The 20,582-nt window shown below is 46.5% G+C and overlaps 1 protein-coding gene across 3 annotated transcripts; it reads right to left on the reverse strand.

Annotated features, from left to right (window-relative positions):
* Positions 1-1,393: 1,393 nt before the first annotated feature.
* Positions 1,394-18,902, reverse strand: HOPX (HOP homeobox). Of its 3 annotated transcripts, none has more exons than XM_082205310.1 (4): positions 18,224-18,902; positions 11,472-11,511; positions 5,927-6,104; positions 1,394-2,464 (listed from the first exon to the last, which is right to left on the reverse strand). In XM_082205310.1, the coding sequence occupies exons 3-4, from the start codon at positions 6,068-6,070 to the stop codon at positions 2,387-2,389; spliced, it is 222 nt and encodes a 73-aa protein (XP_082061436.1). In that variant the 5' UTR covers positions 6,071-6,104; positions 11,472-11,511; positions 18,224-18,902; the 3' UTR covers positions 1,394-2,386. The 3 variants fall into 3 exon arrangements, with proteins under 3 accessions (XP_082061436.1, XP_082061435.1, XP_082061434.1); XM_082205309.1 differs by having other exon boundaries at positions 11,464-11,511; positions 18,224-18,900; XM_082205308.1 differs by lacking the exon at positions 11,472-11,511 and having other exon boundaries at positions 18,224-18,886.
* Positions 18,903-20,582: the final 1,680 nt, after the last annotated feature.

Genomic DNA, 20,582 nt, shown 5'->3' on the forward strand with positions numbered 1-20,582 from the left:
TCTTTCTTTCCGCCACTATTTTGGGCGCACCGGCATACCCTCCAGCATTTCTCCAATGAAAATAGCAATGTCCTATTCCAAACCTTCCAACATTTCTCCGGTGAAAAGAGGGATAGTCCTAAGGAAAAGCGGTACATTTCGGGAGCAAATCAGAAACTGAAACCGCTTCTGTAAATCCTGGACTGTCCCTGGAAAATAGGGACACTTCAAGGGTCTGAAATGGTGCTCAACTATTTAACAGCACACAATAATTCCGTTAAATGTGTCTTTTCTTCCACTATTTATTCAGTCTGCGCACACACTGCATTTTAAAGCGCATTCTGCATGCTGTACGCGCTGATCTTGACGCATCATCCTTATCCCAAACACATCCCACACCCTTTTCAACTAAATGTGTTTTTTCTTGTTCTCAGTTAAGTGCAAAAGTGTAATGCTGTATACATTTGTATTGCTCCCTTGTGAGAATGACAAGGAGTACATCTAGAGAGGATTTGTTTTGTGCGCGGGGAAATTTTTAATGTTAGATGTTTTATCGCTATATCATTATCATTATCATTATCATTATCATTATCATCATTATCATTATCATTATTATTATCATCATCATCATCATCATTATTCTGTTGGGAGCCACCCAGAGTGGCTGGAAAAACCCAGCCAGGTGGACAGGGTATAAATAAATTATTATTACTATTATTATTATTATTACTACTACTGCTGCTGCTACTGCTCAGGGGCATAGCTAGGTGCTCCAGCACCCAGAGCGGTCGGGACGGGGCGATTCGCCCACGGGGGTGGGGCGATTTGCACATGGGTGCGCCGCAATGATCCGTCCAGGGGGGTGCCACGGCAAGCTGCCCACGGAGTCTGCCTAGCGGACTCAAACCCCACGCTGCCATTTCGGGCAGCACAGGGCCCTGAGACATGCGTCACTCCCAGGCGATACGCGTGGCTCAGGCGTGCTGCAGGCCAGGCCCTGCGGTAAGTCCCCCCCCCCCCGTGGTGTGCCATTTTGTCACCCCCTCAGGGATGACATCCAGAGTAGATCGCACACCCTAAACCCCCCTTCCTACACTCCTGCTACCACTACTACTACTACTACTGTCACCAGTTTAGGACATAATGGCGACGTCCCTGTTGGATGTTCCCAAAGGTGATTCCTCCCTAAGTCCTTTACTATGCATGACATTGCAACCAGCATACATTTTGCTTCCAGCAAGCTGAGTTTGTGGTCATGCCTTTTGCTGTTCCCATGCATTGAGGAAGGAAATGGCAGAAGTTTCCAACAATGCTCCCACTGGCTTGTTTCTTGGTCATACGAGATCACCAGGGGTGGACTTTTCGATGATAAACTGACAGGCTGACCATATCAACCAGAAGCATGCATATCCAGTCTGATTTAACTTCCATTTTTATTCGCACATCTGGAGGGAAATACTCCTTTTAATTTAGAGGGCACGCCTTTCGGAAGACAATAAAATAAATGCGGCAACGGCGTAAGCATGCACAGGTTTTCATTCATTAACGCTGGCATCGAATGAACTATGGGCACGATCCAATCCTGATACTGGGCAGCATAGGCGCTCATACCTGCATGCTAGGCACTTTACACCAAACCATCCAAGGTTAGTGGACTAACGTCGAACAAATTAAAGCCAGGGATCTGGGGAGTGGGGCGGAAGAATCTGGCTGCACTGACCAATAGTGAATCCAGATGCATTGATATCAATTTTCAGTTTACACCTGTCTGGGGCTAGTGAGGCTAAATGTCCTGCTGCAGGGATTTTCCCTAGTGTGCCATAGTGGAGGGTGTCTTCATGGTGCCCAGGGCATGTGGGCACAGCCCAACCCTCGCTGCCGACGCAACGCCCAATGTTCAGTTTGGTTTACTGGAAGCTATCTCTCTACATTCATCATTGCCTACACACTGAAATCACACCCCAACTTTTTGTCAATGCAGTTGGTTTTCTCGATGCTGTTTTCCTTCGCTCCGCAAGTGAGCTCATTTTTTGAGATCCGGTGGCAGGCGATGGACAGACCATTTCCCCCTGCTAAGTCTTCTCGTTCATATTATTAGCTTTGCCACAAATCAAGGGGAATATTACATTAATCCTAAACTACTCCATGCCACTTTGAAAGGAGCTGCAGCCAGCGGCAGTTGCAGGTCTTCCTTTATAATTTCTATACAAGAATACATTACAACTTGCATATATATATCTATATGGTTTTATATAATTATTTATCCCCCCCAGGTTATGTACATTTAAATAAGGCAGCAGGTTAAATAACAGACACAATTAGTTTTGATAGTAACATGTTCCGCAGCATGAATTAATAGTTGGACGCCATCAGCTTTCTAGGATTGTCTCTGGAAGGAGAGTTCAAGTCAGTCTCGGACAGACCCACACTCCGAAGGCAGCCCTTCTGACCTCCTCCACTCCGCAAGGCGCTTCTTGAACCATTTCTGGGGAAACAAAAGAGACATGGCAAGATGAAAACAGAGAAACTGAGCTGGCACAATAAATGTAGATATAGCATATAGTAATTTCACTGAGGGTGAGCTGCTGGGAGTGCAGAATGCACAGGAAGAAGAATGCTGAGTCAGGTATGGTCTAGTTCGGTGAAATATACTCGGAGTCAAGAGTGGATTTCATGCTCTTTATTCAGCTCATAGTGGTGAGGAGGAGTGGATGTTCCCCCACAATATCTGCTTTATATACATTATTTACACAATGGGCTGCACGTGATTGGCTAATTCCGGAATTCTCCTGTAGGCCAATCAGGTTGTGGATTCACTTCCAGCTGGAGCTGGATTGGGTGGCTCCTGCGGACCAATCATACTGCTGCATTGTTCTAGGACCAATTAGACTGCTGCATTCTGAATTCTATTGTTCTAGGACCAATCAGACTGCTGCATTTTGGATCCTATTGTTCTAGGACCAATCAGACTGCTGCATTTTAGATCCTATTCAACTCAGTACATAACATTCAGGGTTTCCCAAACTGTTCTTCAACTACAATTCCCATCATCCTTAGCTAGGAGGTCCAGTGGTCAGGGATGATAGGAATTGTAGTCCAAAAACAGCTGGAGACCCAACTTTGGGAAACACTGGTCTAGATACACAGCAGAATGTGATGGTAGATCCGGGGGACGGGACAGTGAGTGGACTGTACCACTTCCACTTCATACTGCAGGGGGGTATTATATATTTTAGAATGTCCCTTTAAAAAAAAAAAGAGTTCCTGCACATCAGAGAGAAAGGTTGCTGCACAATCCACTTCCTGCTAGCTTTCTACATGCAGAGAGGGTCCTCATCCCAGGACAAGAGAAATTTTAAAAATATGGTCCTCCACTTGCAGCTCGAAGTGGTACAGTCCATTCTAGAACCGCAAGACTCCACCACTCCATTCCTACTTCCTTCTGCTGCATTGTAGATTAGGAGCCAAACCTAAACTACATTGCACCTGTGCCTTAAAAATTACACTTACAAATTGCAATTCTCGCGGGATAATCTAGACTGGGACTACAATGCGTCAGCGAGAGAGTTTAATCCTTCCTCTTTGTGCCTATTTTCCTCTCGTCTGTTATTTGCTGCAAATTGGGCTGTCAAAGGTAGAAGGGAACATTGCTCAGTAGTTATGAATTTCTGTCCCGTGCGGCTGCAGGCTGTTGTTTTTGGACAATAAATATAATCAGACTAAATAGGAAGCAGTGACTTATTTAGAACATGGAGGAAACAAGACATTCTCAGGAAAGGAAAAAGAGCAGAGCCAGAATAGCAGACTAGGGGCTGCTATCTCAAAACCCATATGGTGTATACTTTAGATTTTCATACATTTTATACTGCAATGGTTTGGGGAAAAACAAACCTTGAGTTTCAGTGCTGAAAAGCCTAATTTGGGCTTCAGCTGAGTGACGTAGATCTGAAATATGTGACTCAAGGGAAGGCAGACTCACCTTGGGCCTGACTTGAGCCAGCGAGAGACCTAGAGATTTTGCTCATCACAACGGGGATCTCATGTTTGTATCAAGTTTCCCACTCACAATCCTGGCCAAATCATGACAGTGATGAAGTAACCCCAACTCCTTGTTAATGGCGGGTGCCGTTGGCATTAGAAGTGTTATGTACTGAAGTGCTCACCCTGGGCCAGCAGGGGGATACTGTAGATAGTTATGCAAATGAAGGATGGAAAGTGACGTTCAGTGATTGGATAGTTTTAGAAAGTTGTTACAGTTACGTTGTTCTGGAGCTCTATATAAGCAGGCTGACTGAGCTCCTCAGTTAGTTCTGTTCCAGCTTACAAATAAAGAGCTGCTTTGGAAGAATCGCTGTGTCGTCTGATATGTTCGCCCACAACTTAACAAGAAGTATGAAATTCACCACATGGTGGGCAGGATAAACCACTAGCAACATGGTTGAAGGTACCCCAGAGAGGTACTAAAACCCTGTTAGGCCAGCTCTGTGTCACTTGATTGCTCAAAAAGTTGATGATTCATAGCTGAATGTGTGAATGGTCCCTAATGGAATGAAAACCACTAAGGGCCATATTAGATCCACCTTTAAAAAAAAAATTAAAATGACATGCCTATCTTGTTCATTAATAGGCTTGTTGGGGTGGAAGTCTAATTTTAATTAGAGACAGGGGCTGGATCTTCCCGCCAAAGCTGCTTTTCCTTCTTTCAACCCATCACTACAGACACATCATGCTGGGAGGAAAAGCACAATCGGGGAAGTAAGGAGAAAGTTTTTCTATTTATTGTGATTCAGCAACCATGGCTGGTCTTGTCACACACACACACCCATTCACCACTTCTAGTTTGGCCCTGAGGTAATGTGAGGTGGGGACATAGAGGCCCTGTCCGTGGTTCTGCTGACCAGTTCACAGGTCCAAGTCACCACTTGCTGTTGCAAATGTTGAGAAAGGCAAACATCTTTTTTGGGAGAGAATCATAGAAATGTAGAGTTGGGAGGATCATCTAGGTAAAGGGTAAAGGGACGCCTGACCGTTAGGTTCAGTTGCGGACGACTCTGGGGTTGAAGCGCTCATCTCGCTTTACTGGCCGAGGGAGCCAGCGTACAGCTTCCGGTTCATGTGGCCAGCATGACTAAGCTGCTTCTGGTGAACCAGAGCAGTGCACAGAAACGCCGTTTACCTTCCCACCGGAGCGGTACCTATTTATCTACTTGCACTCTGAAGTACTTTTGAACTGCTAGGTTGGCAGGAGCAGGGACCGAGCAACGGGAGCTCACCCCATTGCGGGGATTCGAACCGCCGACCTTCTGATTGGCAAGTCCTAGGCTCTGTGGTTTAACCCACAGCGCCACCCGCGTCCCTGAGGATCATCTAGTCCAGAGCTTTTCAAACTTTTCATGTTGGTGACACACTTTTTGGACACATATCATTTCATGACACATTAATTCAGTTTCAATAGCAAACCGGAGGCTAAACTAACCCCTTTCCAGCCCTGGGAGCATTCACACAAAACACTTACACGCTGCAGCCGACACACTAACGTGTCGCCACACACAGTTTGGAAAACTTTGATCTAGTCGAACCCCCAGCAATGCAAGACTATATAGCTGTCCCATTTTTAATGAATCTTTTTTTGATGTTTGATGTTTTATTATGTGTTTATATGTGTTGGAAGCTGCCCGCCAGAGTGGCTGGGGCAACCCAGCCAGAATGGGCAAGGTATAAATAATAAAATTATTGTGATGATGATTATGATTATATGGAGATCAAACCTGCAACCTTGGCGTTATCAGCACCACACTCTAACCAACTGAGCTATCTGCAGCCAGGGGGAGGCTGTGGTTAGGAAGACACTTTGAAAGCACTGAGACCAAGGGAGAGGATGTGGTCCCTACAGGCCTGGATCCTGGGGTCAGAGCTGGCCTTTGCGTTCTGCGGCTCAGTCACTCACCAGAGTCTCTTCCTCAGACAGTCCTGCCTCAGCAGCTATGAGGCAAAGGGTGGCTGGGTCTGGGTGCTTGTTGACTTTGTTGAAGTTATACTCCAGAATCTCTATCTGTTCCTCTGTGGGGCTGGTTGCCGTTTCGGTGGACATCTTCTCTTGGCACAAGTTTGCCTGCAACAGTGAGCTGCGGAGAAAGGCATAGGGACAGTGGAGTCAGACCCTGCATGTAGTTAATCACCCAATCACCCTCTTTGCTGCAACTGAAACAATTTTTGTGGGGACACATTTTTTTGGGGGGAGCTGCCTTACTGAGTTCTACTGTTGGTCCATCTAGTTCACAATTGTCTACACTAGTGTTCTTCAATCTTTGGTTCCCCCAGACTTTGTTGGACTACAACTACCATCATCCTTGATTATTGGCTAAGATGTCTGAGGATGGTGGGAGATGTAGTCCAACATCTGGGGACCCAATGTTGAAGAGCACTGGTCTACACTGACTGCCAGTGACTCTTCATGGGTTCAGATAGGAGTCTTGCCTGCCAATGCCAGACAGGGAATCTGGGACCTTCTACATACCAAGCAGACGGTCTACCACTGAGCTAAGACCCTTCTCAAAAATTGTCCAATCTTGCCATTCATCATTTAAACGTGAAATGCTGAATTTGTAATCTGCATGTACGATCGCCCTGTGTAAAATCCAAAGCACGGGTGCTTCACCGTTAATGACAACTTCAGCTCGTTTGTGGTGAAACTATCAACTGAGAAACAAGTAGCTCTGAAGGCTGGATTCTGCTCACGATTCGCAAGACCATTTTATTTGGCATTTCCCACTTTGTGTTTAGAATGAAGAAGAGATCAAGCTCCTTGCTGAGAGGACCTGGGCAGGCCAATCCGATGGTTTCTGCTCATAGCTGTCAACGTTTCCCTTTCTTTAAGGGAAATTCCCTTATACTGAATAGGATTCCTTGCAAGAAAAGGGAAAAGTTGACAGCTATGCTTCTGCTACACCAGCCGCTGCAAGCTGCAGTTTAAGTCACAGTCCTCTGCACACCTTGACAGCAAAATACAAAGCACGGGAAGAGTTGTGGTGTTGATGCAGTGCAGCCACACCGACAACTCTTCCTGCAGAATCTCTGGAAGTTCCTTCAAGTCACTCGCCACCCACACAACATGCCCAATGCATAGCACAAAAGCAACATGTGGCAACGACCAGACATCACCATGACGTCAATGAACCCAAAGGCCTGCTCCTTCATATATTGTGTGCATTTGTGCAGAAAGACGTCTTGTGAGCACATGCACAAGCACTCAGACATCCCATTCTGTCCCTGTCAAGGTCACCCACTTTTTGAGGTGGTGTTAAAGCGAGACGGAATACCCAGAATTGGCTGTTCTGTTTATAAATAGCGTGTTGGTTTTATGCATCTGAAACCGAACCCATTTCCTCATTTCTCAAAAAAGGACTCTCCTGAATTAGGAATGGGTAACTCAGTAAATAATTCAGCAGACAAGGAAAGAATTATATTGTTAGGGTTGCTGTGGCTCATGATTCCCTAATGGACTGCAATTTCTCCTGCTTGGTGGCTGGTGTGGTTTTCCCCCCAGTTTTAGAAATTCAAATGTGTAGGACTTAACAGCATATTATTCGCAAGAACTTTCAACACAGTCTTTAAAAAAAGAAAAAAGAAAGAACAGAAGAACAGCCTCAGCGGGGGGAAATTTGGAGCTGAGAAGCAGCTCCAAAAGTTTAGGGGGGTGATGTTTAACCTATAGCTTTGCCACCCCCAAATCACCTTCCTAGCTGCTGTTCAGAACTGATATTTGACCTTATTTTGACTTCAACAACTGAAAGGGAAAAAAAATCACTGGAGGTAATTGAGAGTGGAGAATCTAGTAGGCAAGCTTTGGCCTTTCATATAGGACTTCTTCCAGGGTTATAGCTACAAGGTGGAGGGAGGGTCTAGCCAGGGTTTTTGCCCCAGGTGAAGCCTCCAGAGCGGTGTCATTAAGGCTGTGTGTGTGTGAGTGAATGTGCATGGGGGCACCAAATTGGGTCTTTGACCTGGGTGAAATAAAGCCTACTTTGGCCACTGCTTCTTCAGGGATGACTACCAGGGACGACTGAGATCTATACCATGCATTTAAAGCACATCCAACACACATTTAAAACACGTAACTTCCCCCAAAGAATCATGAGAACTCTGGTTTCCCCCTCACAGAGCTACAATTCCCAGCATCCTCAACAAGCCACAGTTCCCAGGATTCCTTGGGAGACGTCATGTGCTTTAAATGTATGTTGGATGTGCTTTAAACATATGGTTAGATCTGCCCACAGAAATACACAAATTCATGGAGGAAAAATGCTATCAGTGACTCCAGGATCAGAGGCAGCCTGTTGTTCTTGCCTGCCTAGAACATCCTTAGAGTTCTGGTTAACTCAGTCCCTAGTACCATTTTTCAATATCAAACTGCTCTGTGCTGGCATTATTTGGAAACACAGTAAAACTGCTAAAATGTAGTAAAACTGGTACTGACTCTCAGTCATCCTCCCCAGGCTTTTCAGCTGTTCCTTCCCACCTTCAGAGGTTTCAACCACAACCCTTGAAGGCTTTATGGGGGAAAGCAGGAAAGCAGTTTTGGGGATGTTGATGCAGACACTGGTATCAGCATTTCAGAAGCAGCAAAACTGAGATGCAGAATGGCAAAGAAACTTCACCAAGGTTAACAGAGAAGCACAAAGCCACAGAAGGAAATTGATTACATCTCCTGTCTCCAGATCTATCTAAACCACCGGACGTGATGCTCTTTGGCAAAATTTAAGCCTCTGCAGAGAGATACAAAAATAACACCAAGATATCCTTTGTATCCTTTGAAAGTGATTTTCCTTTACCATTATATGACTTTGATGCTGTTGATGGATCTTCTTTGAAGTAAACACAACAAAGAGCCTTGAAGATTAACGAACTGTTGCACAAACTTTGGTGGACTAATGTCCACTTCATCAGATGTGTGAAGGTTAATCCTGAGCATGCATGTACACAGTACACATGTTCAGAAGGCACTGGAATCCCAAAAGTACAAACAGTCAGCTCTTTCAGACGCCCTCCTTATTGCGCATTCATCAGGATTTGCACTCACAATGGTATTGAGGCAATCATCCGTGATCCTGCTTTTAATATTATTTGCACCTGCAAAAAAATTTTGGGGAGCTCATACCCCTTCATTTCCATTCAGTGCATATTGTGCAGCTTTATTCAAAATCCTATAGCTTTTCATGCCACTAATGTCTGTGAGTCTCACTTCTTTTTTGCACCACAGGCCTTCCAGATAGCAATAATGTGGTAACAATGGAGAAGCATGTGTATAAAAGAAGGTGCAGAGAAAGGTTTCCAGGGAGATGGGAAATGCTACAGCCCAAGTCCTGCCCATGTTCTGTCACTGCCCATCCTGCTAACAAAAGGGATAAAGCAGCAAAGTATCGGACCTGTAAAAGGGATGGCGAAAACTGATAGTGATAAAACCAGCAAGACTTGCACACTAAAGCCTCTCCTCCCGGAGGGGAGGGGTTGTGAGTGGGAGCAGTGGCGTAGCGTGGGTTGTCAGCACCCGGGGCAGGGCAAGTAATTTGCGCCCCCTAACCCGTGGATTTGCGCCCCCTAACCCGTGGATTTGCGCCCCCTAACCCTATCTCCCAGATGTTGCACCCGGTGCGGCCGGCCCCCCCTGCACCCCCCACACTACGCCACTGAGCGGGAGCCGATCCCTGCATCATGCAGGGGGCGTTCTGCCCCCTGCCCTCTCATCATCGCTGGCGCGCCACGCCTCCCAGTTGGGCACCCAATTGGGTGACACCGCGGGGGCGTGGTTTAGCCACTCAAATGCGGCCGCGTCAGCTCTCCCTGCCATTGCGCTACTGATTTTCACGAGCCACCACTCCCTTTAGTGCGTAGCTTCTCGCTTGACCTTGCTATGGACCCATGGTTGGTCGCCCTGGTTTCCTAGGGGGCCTGGTAGGAGTTTTTTTCCCAATTGGCGAATTGGCATTGGCCTCTTGGTTTTTTCCCGCCTACCTTGTAGCAATCACCACAACTTTCTTGGTATTTGGTGGTTAGGCATTGGAATGTGTTGTTGGTGTGTGGAAGGGCAAGGTGTGGCCATTGCCTACCCCTTCACTTTTGGGTATTCCATTAAAGGAATCCGGCGGTCATGGATCCTGTCTGATGCCCTGTGTGGCGGGGGGGGGGGCATGGCACGACCCCCGGTGACATCAGGGGAATGCTTATAGTTGTATTTGCATCAACAGGCTCCCCTTACTGGTGGTTAACCCCTCCTCAGACTCACCCCTCTCCGAGTGGGTGGAGTCAAATTTGGAGTTGTCCAATGCCTAAGCCAATACCTTCTCACCTGCTGTAATCAATAAAGTTGTGGCCTTTTCTTGCCCATTAACCTAATATACTGTGTCCACGTGTCTTTATTATTCTCAAGCGAGGGACGGGTCCTCGAATCACAAGCCTCCTGCCTTGAAACACCCTAATAAAGCAAAACAAATGCACCACAAATGCTCTATGACACGAACAGGTACTATATGTTGCAGAATACACCTGCAGTAAACATCGGTCTGGAGAGGCCCAATGATTGTTACCTTATTAACCGTGATTGTTCACAAAAGAGGCTTTTGTAACAGATAGTGCTGAGAACCCGATAAGTCAACTAACACAAGTACTTTAGTGATAAAAAATCCACTGGGCAGAGACTGTTCCTTGAAGCGACTTGCCTAATTCATTCCCCCGGAGAGCCAGTGTGGCCTAATGGTTAGAGCGTTGGACTCAAACCCGGGAGAGAAGGGTTTGAATCTCCCCCCAGCCACGAAGCTCACTGGGCATCCTTGGGCCAGTCGCAATCTCATAGCCTGTAAACCAGGGTTCCTGTGAGGATGAAATGGGGAGGAGGAGAACAACCATCTACACCACCTCGGGGTCCCTGGAAGATAAAGGTGGTGTATCAATTAATTATAATTAATTAATTAAATACCCTGAACATGGCAGCTCCCATCCTCTGATTCTCCCAGGTTTAAAAGTGAACTGGGGATTTAAATCAGGGATTTAAAGTAAGGTTAAAAAAAAAGGAAAAGGACCCCGGATGGTTAAGTCCAGTGAAAGGCGACTCTGGGGTTGCGGCGCTCATCTCGCTTTCAGGCCGAGGGAACCGGCGTTTCTCCACAGACAGCTTTCCGGGTCATGTGGCCAGCATGACTAAACCGCTTCTGGCGCAACAGAACACCGTGACGGAAACCAGAGAGCACGGAAATGTCGTTTACCTTCCCGCCAGAGTGGTACCTATCTATCTACTTGCACTGGTGTGCTTTCGAAGTGCTAGGTTGGCAGGAGCTGGGACTGAGCAACGGGAGCCCACCCTGTTGTGGGGATTCGAACCGCCGACCTTCTGATCGGCAAGCCCTAGGCTCAGTGGTTTAGACCACAGCGCCACCCTCGTCCCATTTTTAAAGTGTGCCATGGTTGGGTGGGTTGGGAAAGATGACTTACTTTTTTACCTGAAACTGATGGTTCCTGCAGAGTTTCGTTCTCTCCTTCCTAAAGAAAGCAAAACGAAACAAAACAAAATGCACAGTCAGCTGATCTGTGCTCATGGGGAAAGACTGAAGTTGCTCCTCATATCCAAATTCAAGTCCTTGTGGGTGTGAACTATTCTGGTCTAATGTGAAGCAAAGGAAATTGGATAATGCTAACTAATGCTCCAAGGTGGACCAGCCCGGTATTTCTAGGGTTGAAGACTTAATCCTGCACACGAGCAGATTGGCACCCCACCACCACCACAACGCGTTCCATAAATAGAACCTGCAAGAATCATTTCGGAAGTCAGTGAAGCAAACAACTCTGTAGGCAGGAAGCCTATTGAAAGAGGAATACTGTATCTTAGACATCCTTCATGCTACTAAGGTGTTTACACTTAAACTGCAGGTTTGTTTATTTTATGAAGATGGCATCATCTGTGTGGGTCTGATAATTATCAGGAGCATAGTAGGAGTTGGTAGGGAAATTTAACCCTTTCCTCCCCATCTTGTGGCCCCAAAGGGCAGCCCTCCTCTGACCTGCTACTTGCATTAAGAAGAAACCCCCCATTGATCTCTCCTGGGGATTTTCAAAGCAAATACTAGCTTCAGAAGAGGGATCTTCCTCAGGTCTGTGGCAAGATTAATTTTCCTGCCCTTACCTGCTGAAGTCCAGAAAATTAATAGCACCACAGCTGATGCTATTTGCATTTTTTTTAAGCCACACACAACTGCACCTTACATGCAAAGAGCTACTTAATGCATAATTTTGTTTCCCCCTCAAGCCGTATCTACCGTGCTGACAGAGCGCTTAGCAAACTCGCATTTTAAAATATGAAATCCGTGTTTTGCCTAACAAATGCGAACAGGAATGTTGAGGACTGTAGGAAGCACGTGCAAGCTTGGTGATGCCCCCTTCAATTCTGTCTGAACAGCCTTTACTCAAATACAGCTTTATATAACTCCTGCATTCGCCCCAACGATCATTAGCTACCTGCTAACAGCAACCGGCTGACCTGGCACTCCCAAGGATGGAGCCGTAGAGCACACTGGGCTCATTCACCAAAGGTTGTTTTGGGATTGTTCTGTCCCCAGTTTGAATATAAACTTAATCCCAGACCAGCCTGTCTTCCAGGAAGCACAGCTTTGTTGCTCGCTCTTCCCTGCCCTTGTCGACACTGGGCTCACTCAGCAACCCTTTGGCAGCTCTTGGGTCCCGAGGAGAGAATAGCTGTGCTGTGGTGCTCAGCCCCCCTGCTAAAAGCACGAGTAGGCCAAGGTTGGCTCTGCATATTAATTTGCTGAGCGGTGCCAGCAAAGAGCCGTGGCAATGTGTCAAGTGCCACAGTGTCTTCTTCCAGTGAAACCAAATCAGCGAGAATAGATTGGAGAGTTAGGGCTCTTCCGGACAATTCTGTTTATCGTGCACTCATGATTATTTCATACCCCTCAACTGCCACAATTAAATCGGGACATCCTGGTTTGGGGCACCATGCACAGTGCACAGTGCACAAAAACACGCAGGATCGTGAATCATGTGACTCGCACGGGAGCGGGGCCAGGAAGACACGAATCCTGGTTTTGAGCATCAACATGCTGGAGGGGGTGCTATTAGTGCTCATGATATATTATTGGGGTGGTTATACATGATCCCACTTTCAATGTCCGTTTGAACATACTGAGTCATTTCCAACCCAAGAGTTCAGTGCATCATCATTTATTGGTCATTTATTGGTTTTTAATGGTCTTACATTGGCTTGTGTGTGGTCTATCGTCTTGCTGTATTTTTAGGGAAAGTGTGGTCTGTAAACATTTAAATAAATAATTTATACTGATGTTTTTATTGACTTTGTTGTCATTTTGAGCACCGCATACTGCCTTCCTGCATTTTTACAAAAAAGTGTGATCTATACATATTTTAAATAAATACATAAATAAATTTATAATGCCTGAATGGGGATGAAACTAATATAGAGATTTATGTGGAATGTCAATTGGCAGAGGGTTGGCGGGGTGTGGGGGTTATGGTCTGGCTGACTACTCCTCTCTCTTTATTTTTATTAAATTTCTTGCATTTCTATACTACCCAATAACCAAAGTTTTCTGGACTGTTTAAACTAAAAATAATTAAATCATGATGCACAATGCACATGACATCTGAGATAGAGCACAGTATAGAGTCAAAACGTACAACAGAAGAGACAGCTGTGCAAATGATCTCAAATGCACTTTGTGAAAGGCCTGAAAGGACAATACAAAAGGGCTTCACCTGGCGCTGACAATACTACAATGTGGGCCTTAACAGAGCCTCCCTGGAGATGGTATTCCACAACTGAGGCACCACCCCTGAAAAAGCCCTATTCCCATTAGTCATCTGTCACCCCTCATTATATAGGTATAGCTGGAGAAGGGCCTTACGGTCCAGAAAGGTGTGGATGTGCGTATCCTCCAGGTCACATGGCCTCAAGCCACTTCTAGCTTTAAAAGTAAACATGAGAATTTTGAACTGGGTCTCCTGGAAACAGACTAGTAGCCAGTTCTGACAGCATAGTGTCAGCATAATCTATATTGGCCAGTCCCAGTGAATAGCGTGGTGGCGCTAATTTGGACAAACACAGGTTCCTGTGCCCTTTTGAAAGGCAGCTCCATGTAGTGGCCTAGCATGGGTTGCCAGGGCCCAGGGCCATGCAGTTGGGTGTGGGAAATGGACAGAGTACACATGCGCCTAGCAGGGCCCGCCTCACCCAGGACGAAATGTTGGCAGGTATGATGGAGTCATGAGGCCCCAGAGCCAGGGAGATAAGTAACTATACAACCTTCAGAAGGCAGCCCTGTATAGGGAAGATTTTTTTAAAAAATGTTTGATGTTTTATTATGTTTTTATGCAAGTAGGAAGCCGCCCAGAGTAGCTGGGCAACCCAGTCAGATGGGCGGGGTATAAATAGTAAAATTATTATCCTTATTATTATGGAATAAAGGTAAAGGGACCCCTGACCATTAGGTCCAGTTGTGACCGACTCTGGGGTTGCGGCGCTCATCTCACTTTATTGGCCAAGGGAGCCGGCGTACAACTTCCGGGTCATGTGGCGAACCAGAGCAGTGCACGGAAACGCCGTTTACCTTCCTGCTGGAGCAGTACCTATTTATCTACTTGCACTTTGATGTGCTTTCAAACTGCTAGGTTGGCAGGAGCAGGGACCGAGCAATGGGAACTCACCCTGTCGTGGGGATTCAAACCGCCAACCTTCTGATCGGCAAGTCCTAGGCTCTGTGGTTTAACCCACAGCGCCACCCGCGTCCCAATATTATGGAATAGGACATACCTATTTTTATCAGAGAAATGTTGAAGGGTATGGTGCACGTGTGTGCACCAACTCTGACACACACACCCCCAACTGGATTTTTAGTCTGGCTGTGAATCTTCCACAGCTGGCTGCTGGCCCAAACAGTAAAATTCTGGTCAGGCCAGTAAAATCCCTAAGCAAGTGGCACTTCTTAATTGGCAGTTGAGTTGCCAACACAGTGTGAGCTAGCCCTGCATGCAGCAGGAAGCCATTACCATCAGGCCCGGGTTGCTTCCAATGTAAGTCCTACTCAGACAAGACCCACTGAAATTAATAGATAAGGCTCTCTTAGCTCCATCATTTTCAGTAGCTAAACCCTGAGTATAGGTGAGCTGGAGACAGTCATCTGTGGGCAGAGAGCAACTAATGTCTTAAGATGTTGCTCAGGCAATACCTTGGCAAACATGTCTCCATCCCATGTTTCCTAAGATATTGCAGGGGTGGAGGCTGCAAGAGGGTTGGGAAAGTGGGAGGAAGGAAGATCTGGCCACTGGGATGCCTGCCAATCCTCCTCTGCAAATGCCATTGCCTGTGGTTGTCCACCCCTCTCCCCAGGCAGATCACGTCCATGTTTGGAGTCTAGTTGGGGTAGATGTTTGAAGGAAGATAACTGTCCGTCTAGTTAAAGCTATGGTTTTCCCAGTAGTGATGTATGGAAGTGAGAGCTGGACCATAAAGAAGGCTGATCACTGAAGAATTGATGCTTTTGAATTATGGTGCTGGAGGAGACTCTTGAGAGTCCCATGGACTGCAAGAGGATCAAACCTATCCATTCTGAAGGAAATCAGCCCTGAGTGCTCACTGGAAGGACAGATCGTGAAGCTGAGGCTCCAATACTTTGGCCACCTCATGAGAAGAGAAGACTCCCTGGAAAAGACCCTGATGTTGGGAAAGATGGAGGGCATAGGGAGAAAGGGACGACAGGATGAGCTGGTTGGACAGTGTTCTCGAAGCTACCAGCCTGAGTTTGACCAAACTGCGGGAGGCAGTGGAAGACAGGAGTGCCTGGTGTGCTCTGGTCCATGGGGTCACGAAGAGGCAGACACGACTAAACGACTAAACAGCAACAACAACAAGCTGCAGCAGGGGAGAACTGGCCTGTAGGGAAATATTGAAGCAGCCTTCTCTTACCCATTGCACCAGTCCTTCAACTGCACCCCCAATCTCCACATTTGAATTACCCCCCCCCCAAAAAAAGGTAGGGAAACAAAGGGGTTCAACTTTCCACCAGCATCCACATCTGCCCTGAGCCACAACTGTACTATTAACAAGGAAATGGATTGATGTTACAGGTACACATGTCAGAAGCACACAACTCTTTTTGAAAAAAGATGGTTCGTTGACCCCACTTGATAATCTTGCAATGACAAGCTAGCACCAAGCAACCACTACAAATGCTCTTCCAAAACACTCTTTGTGTGTGTGTGTGTGCTTTTTTGCAATTTAATCTTAACGATCTTCAGGAGCAGGCCTTCGAACCTTGCCAAGTACCTTGCCCCACCCCAACTGAAAGGTGAAAAAGCTTCCGGGAGCGTTAATATGACAGAGATTGGCACTTCTGAAACTGGGCACCTGATGCATTCAGCTGAGTCCTCAAATGTCACCCTGGCCACCTGCCTCAGTGACCTGTCCCTGGAATTATTTTTGCTGAGGAACCTAGGGAACAGGTGCAAGAGCATCAAACAAATATTGCTTATCAAACAGCTTGTTTGAATAGCAGGTATTTGGCCGGCGGTTGTCTTCCAAGAACAAACAGCAGGCTTCTCATTCCGCCGGAAAGAGAAACCGCTCTGTTAACATGCTCTTTTCTTCCTAGCTCTGTCATAATTTGACAAGTGTACACCTGAATAATGCATGTTTCTGGAGCCCTGCAGCACTCAGCACAGCCTTTCAATGGTCCCTGGGTCTTGCTGAAAGCCATTGCTCAAGTTGCTATTCTTAGCCTCTGTTTATTTCTCACTCCTTCCATCCTCCTCAGAACAAACTGTTGGCAAGCGCTATCCTCATGGAAAGGGCCATAGGCTATCTCTATAGGGAAACACATACATTCCATGGTTTTTCTACCAAACTCTGGTTTTCTCAGTTTGCTGAGCTTACAAGGGACCACAGCAGAGTGAACAAGGCGAACAGGGGCTGCATATACCCCGTGCATTTCAAGCACATGGTTTCTCCCAAAGAATCCTGGGAAGTGTAGTTTTCCCCTTCACAGAGCTTCAACTCTCAGCAGCCTTAATAAACTACAGTTCCCAGGATTCTCTGGAGGACCTCATGTGCTTTAGATGTGCTGGAGTTTGGCAAACAATAAGCAAAACTCCACAGTCACAAAGCATTATTTCACACATGATTTTTCTATATACAATATGACCGCCTCTCGAGGATTTTGCATAGTTTGTTGACTTTTGATGGCTGGCGGCTACTAGCTGGTAAAATTTGCATCCATTAAAAAAAGTTAGAATCTCGACAGTTTGAGAAAACAAGTCTGACTTTCGCAGTTGATTTGAAAGAAGCCGCTTTGCGGATACGAAGGGGAAACTTTTGCCTTTGAAGACACGCCAAACGCAAAAAGATCCTTATTGCCTGCTTCCCCTGGCTGAGCTGGTACATTGTAAATGAGCAGTTTCCTACAAAAGGTACCATAGATGTCCAATACATTTTTGCACAAGGCAGGATCATGGAGCCAAAGCGAATACTTGCAAATATTTGAAGTCTGGCACACATGTGGAAAGTTATGTTTTGAATTCAGCATTCAAATTGCCTTTTTGAAATGTAACATTTCCCTTTCCAAATTTGAGTACTTTGGACTTGTCGGCATCTTTTGGGTGTTCTGTCACTGTCACATCATAAAACACCGTTTCACGCCAACTGTCTAACGCTATTAGATGCTAAAACCAATGACATGTCAAGAGGTACCATAGAAATATTAAGGTAATCTTTATCAAGGCAACATGCTCATATCAGTACACCTATGAAAATGTCCACAAAAGTGAGCTGGCCATTATCTCTCCCCCACCTCTGTTATTTGTTCTTTTTGACTCTTCCTTCCCTATACTGTCAAAAATGCAGATTGTAAATGCATCTTTCCTTTTCCTCTTCTGCTGTTGCTCTGCGAGTGGCACACACTCGGCAGTGCTTTATAAAACAGCATCCAAAAACCTACAAGCAGCAGCAGCAGCAAAGATGCAGGAAGAATGCTCTCTCTCTGCAGCATGTAGTTTGGAAGCAAATGACATTCCTCTCCCCTGGGTCTTCTTTCCTAAAGCTGCCCCGGCTTCGTTGCAAATTCCTGACCCCTTTTTTTGCCTTCCATCAGAGAAGAAGCATCAATGTACCATTAACTTCAGCCTGGGCTCTCAGGTCAGATCAATGCGTTCTGCTCAGTTTTGCACTTACCTGGGGAAGGACCGGATCTTCTTTAAGCAGCCGAGATCCTCCAAGAATGTTTAAGTACCTGTGCAGGCGGTAACCTCAAACAGCTCCTTTCTGCATGTGTGTGTGTGCGCGCGCGTATGAATGAGAGAAGGAGTGTGTGACAGGCAGGGTGTGTGTGTGTGTGTGTGTGTGTGTGTGTGTGTGTGTGTGTGTGACTTGAAAAACCTGCACCACAGGCAGACTGAAACTCAACAGCAGCTGCCTTAGCTGTTCAGCCACTCTCGCTGCTGCAATTCAGGTTTGGCAGTCAGCTTGCTTATGCAGGAGTGTGTGTGTGTTTGTGTGCGTGTGTCCTCTCCAAATATATTTGCTAAACTCTTCTGCGTTGCAATTCCACCCCCCTCTTCCCATATAACAAAAGCAGGATTCCTTAGGAGCGGAGGAAAGCAGGAGCGAGAACAGAAGGGTGCGGATCCTTGGCTTGTTTCTGCGGAGTGCGGCGCGTTATGGAGTGCAAGGGAAAGATGCCGCAGCCGGGCCAAGCAGCCCTCGCCCCCTCCGAGGAAGTCGTTTTCATGAGTTCTGCTGGACTTCTGCCACTGCGAGTGTCATCCTGCCAGTTGCCTAATTAACCTCAAGTTGTTTCCCTTTGGGGGATGGAATGTACGTATAGACCAAACAGAAAAGGGAGGCAGGTCTCTGTTGCAACTTCCAGCTCCTCCACAAAAGCCGTGCGCTGAGTTTGGTGTGGGCACACCCTGGCATCTGAGCAGGGCACACCGGAACCGAGAGAGAGAGGAGAGAGAGAGAGAGAGAGAGAGAGAATATGCTGTGTGCATGTGCCCAGCGCATGAATGCCGTCACATGTTGCGCAGGGGGAAACATGTGCGAGGATGACTTACCTGCTTGGTACTCGGGAAATGTAGCTACATGTGGGAGGAAAGGACCACTCCCTCCACATCGCCATGGAAGAGGCATGAAGCTGTACCCCAGAGTGTTTAATTCAATCTTGTCCAAATTTCCATTTCTCTTTTTATTTCTTCCCATTTTTTAAAATACTTATCTTCAAACAAATTTATAATTTTCATTGTTATTTGAATTCCTAAATATTTCACTTTAGGGAGCTGTGGTGAGAGGGGGCAGGACTATATTTGTTTTTTGGGGGGGAATTAAATGAATGAATTCCTATGCCCCACAAATAACCCAGAGATGCATTTTAAATAAACGGACACATTCTACTCATGTAAAAACACACTGATTCCTGGACCGTCTGCGGGCCAAATTGAGAAGGTGATTGGGCCTGATCCAGCCCCTGGGCCTTAGTTTGCCTACCCATGCACTATACCTTTAAAGCACAGTCAAATCCTGGATATCTCACTTGGTTAGAGCGTGCGGCTGCTAATGTCAAGCTTGCAGGTTCAATTTCTGTATGGGACATTTTCCTGCATTGCAGGGGGTTGGACTAAATGACCCACAGGCTCTCTTCCAACTCTACAGTGCTATGATTCTATGAAAGCATATCCCCCTGCTCAAAGGATTATGGGTACTGTAGTTTGCCCCCCACAGAATAATCATTTCCAGAAACCCTTAACAAACTATAGTGCCCAGAATTCTTTGAGGGGCTGAGGAATGTGCTTCAAGTGTGCTTTAAAGGTAACATAATGCTTTTCAAAGAGCCATTGAAATCTGGAGTCTGGGAATCTGGAAAATTAATCTATTTTCTCCAGATTATATTTCCAGTAAGGGACGCGGGTGGCGCTGTGGGTTAAACCACAGAGCCTAGGACTTGCCAATCAGAAGTCGGCGGTTCGAATCCCCGCGACGGGGTGAGCTCCCGTTGCTCGGTCCCTGCTGCTGCCCACCTAGCAGTTCAAAAGCACGTCAAAGTGCAAGTAGATAAATAGGTACCACTCCAGTGGGAAGGTAAACGGTGTTTCCGTGTGCTGCTCTGGTTCACCAGAAGCGGCTTAGTCATGCTGGCCACATGACCCGTAAGCTGTACGCCGGCTCCCTTGGCCAATAAAGCGAGATGAGCACCGCAACCCCAGAGTCGGTCACGACTGGACCTAATTGTCAGGGGTCCCTTTACCTTTACCTTACATTTTCAGTAGGGTCATAGGAAGCTGCCTTATGCCATCTGTACCTCACAATCACTTACTGGTAGCATCTGTCCAGGATTCCTGATCCAAATCTTCCCCCATCTGCACCTGGGGATTGAACCTAAGACCTTTCATAGGCAATGTATGTGCCTCTCTGCCACTGAACTACAGCCCAGTTAAGGTTGTGCTGAATATTTATAATAGGCTGATCAATGGCACAAAGTCCATAATGCCCTTGTGTAAGTGAACAGTGTTCTCAGTTCACCCTGACGCTCTCCAGC

Source organism: Podarcis vaucheri (assembly GCF_965113315.1).
Source record: "Podarcis vaucheri genome assembly, chromosome: 17".
NCBI classification, from domain to species: Eukaryota; Metazoa; Chordata; class Lepidosauria; order Squamata; family Lacertidae; genus Podarcis; species Podarcis vaucheri.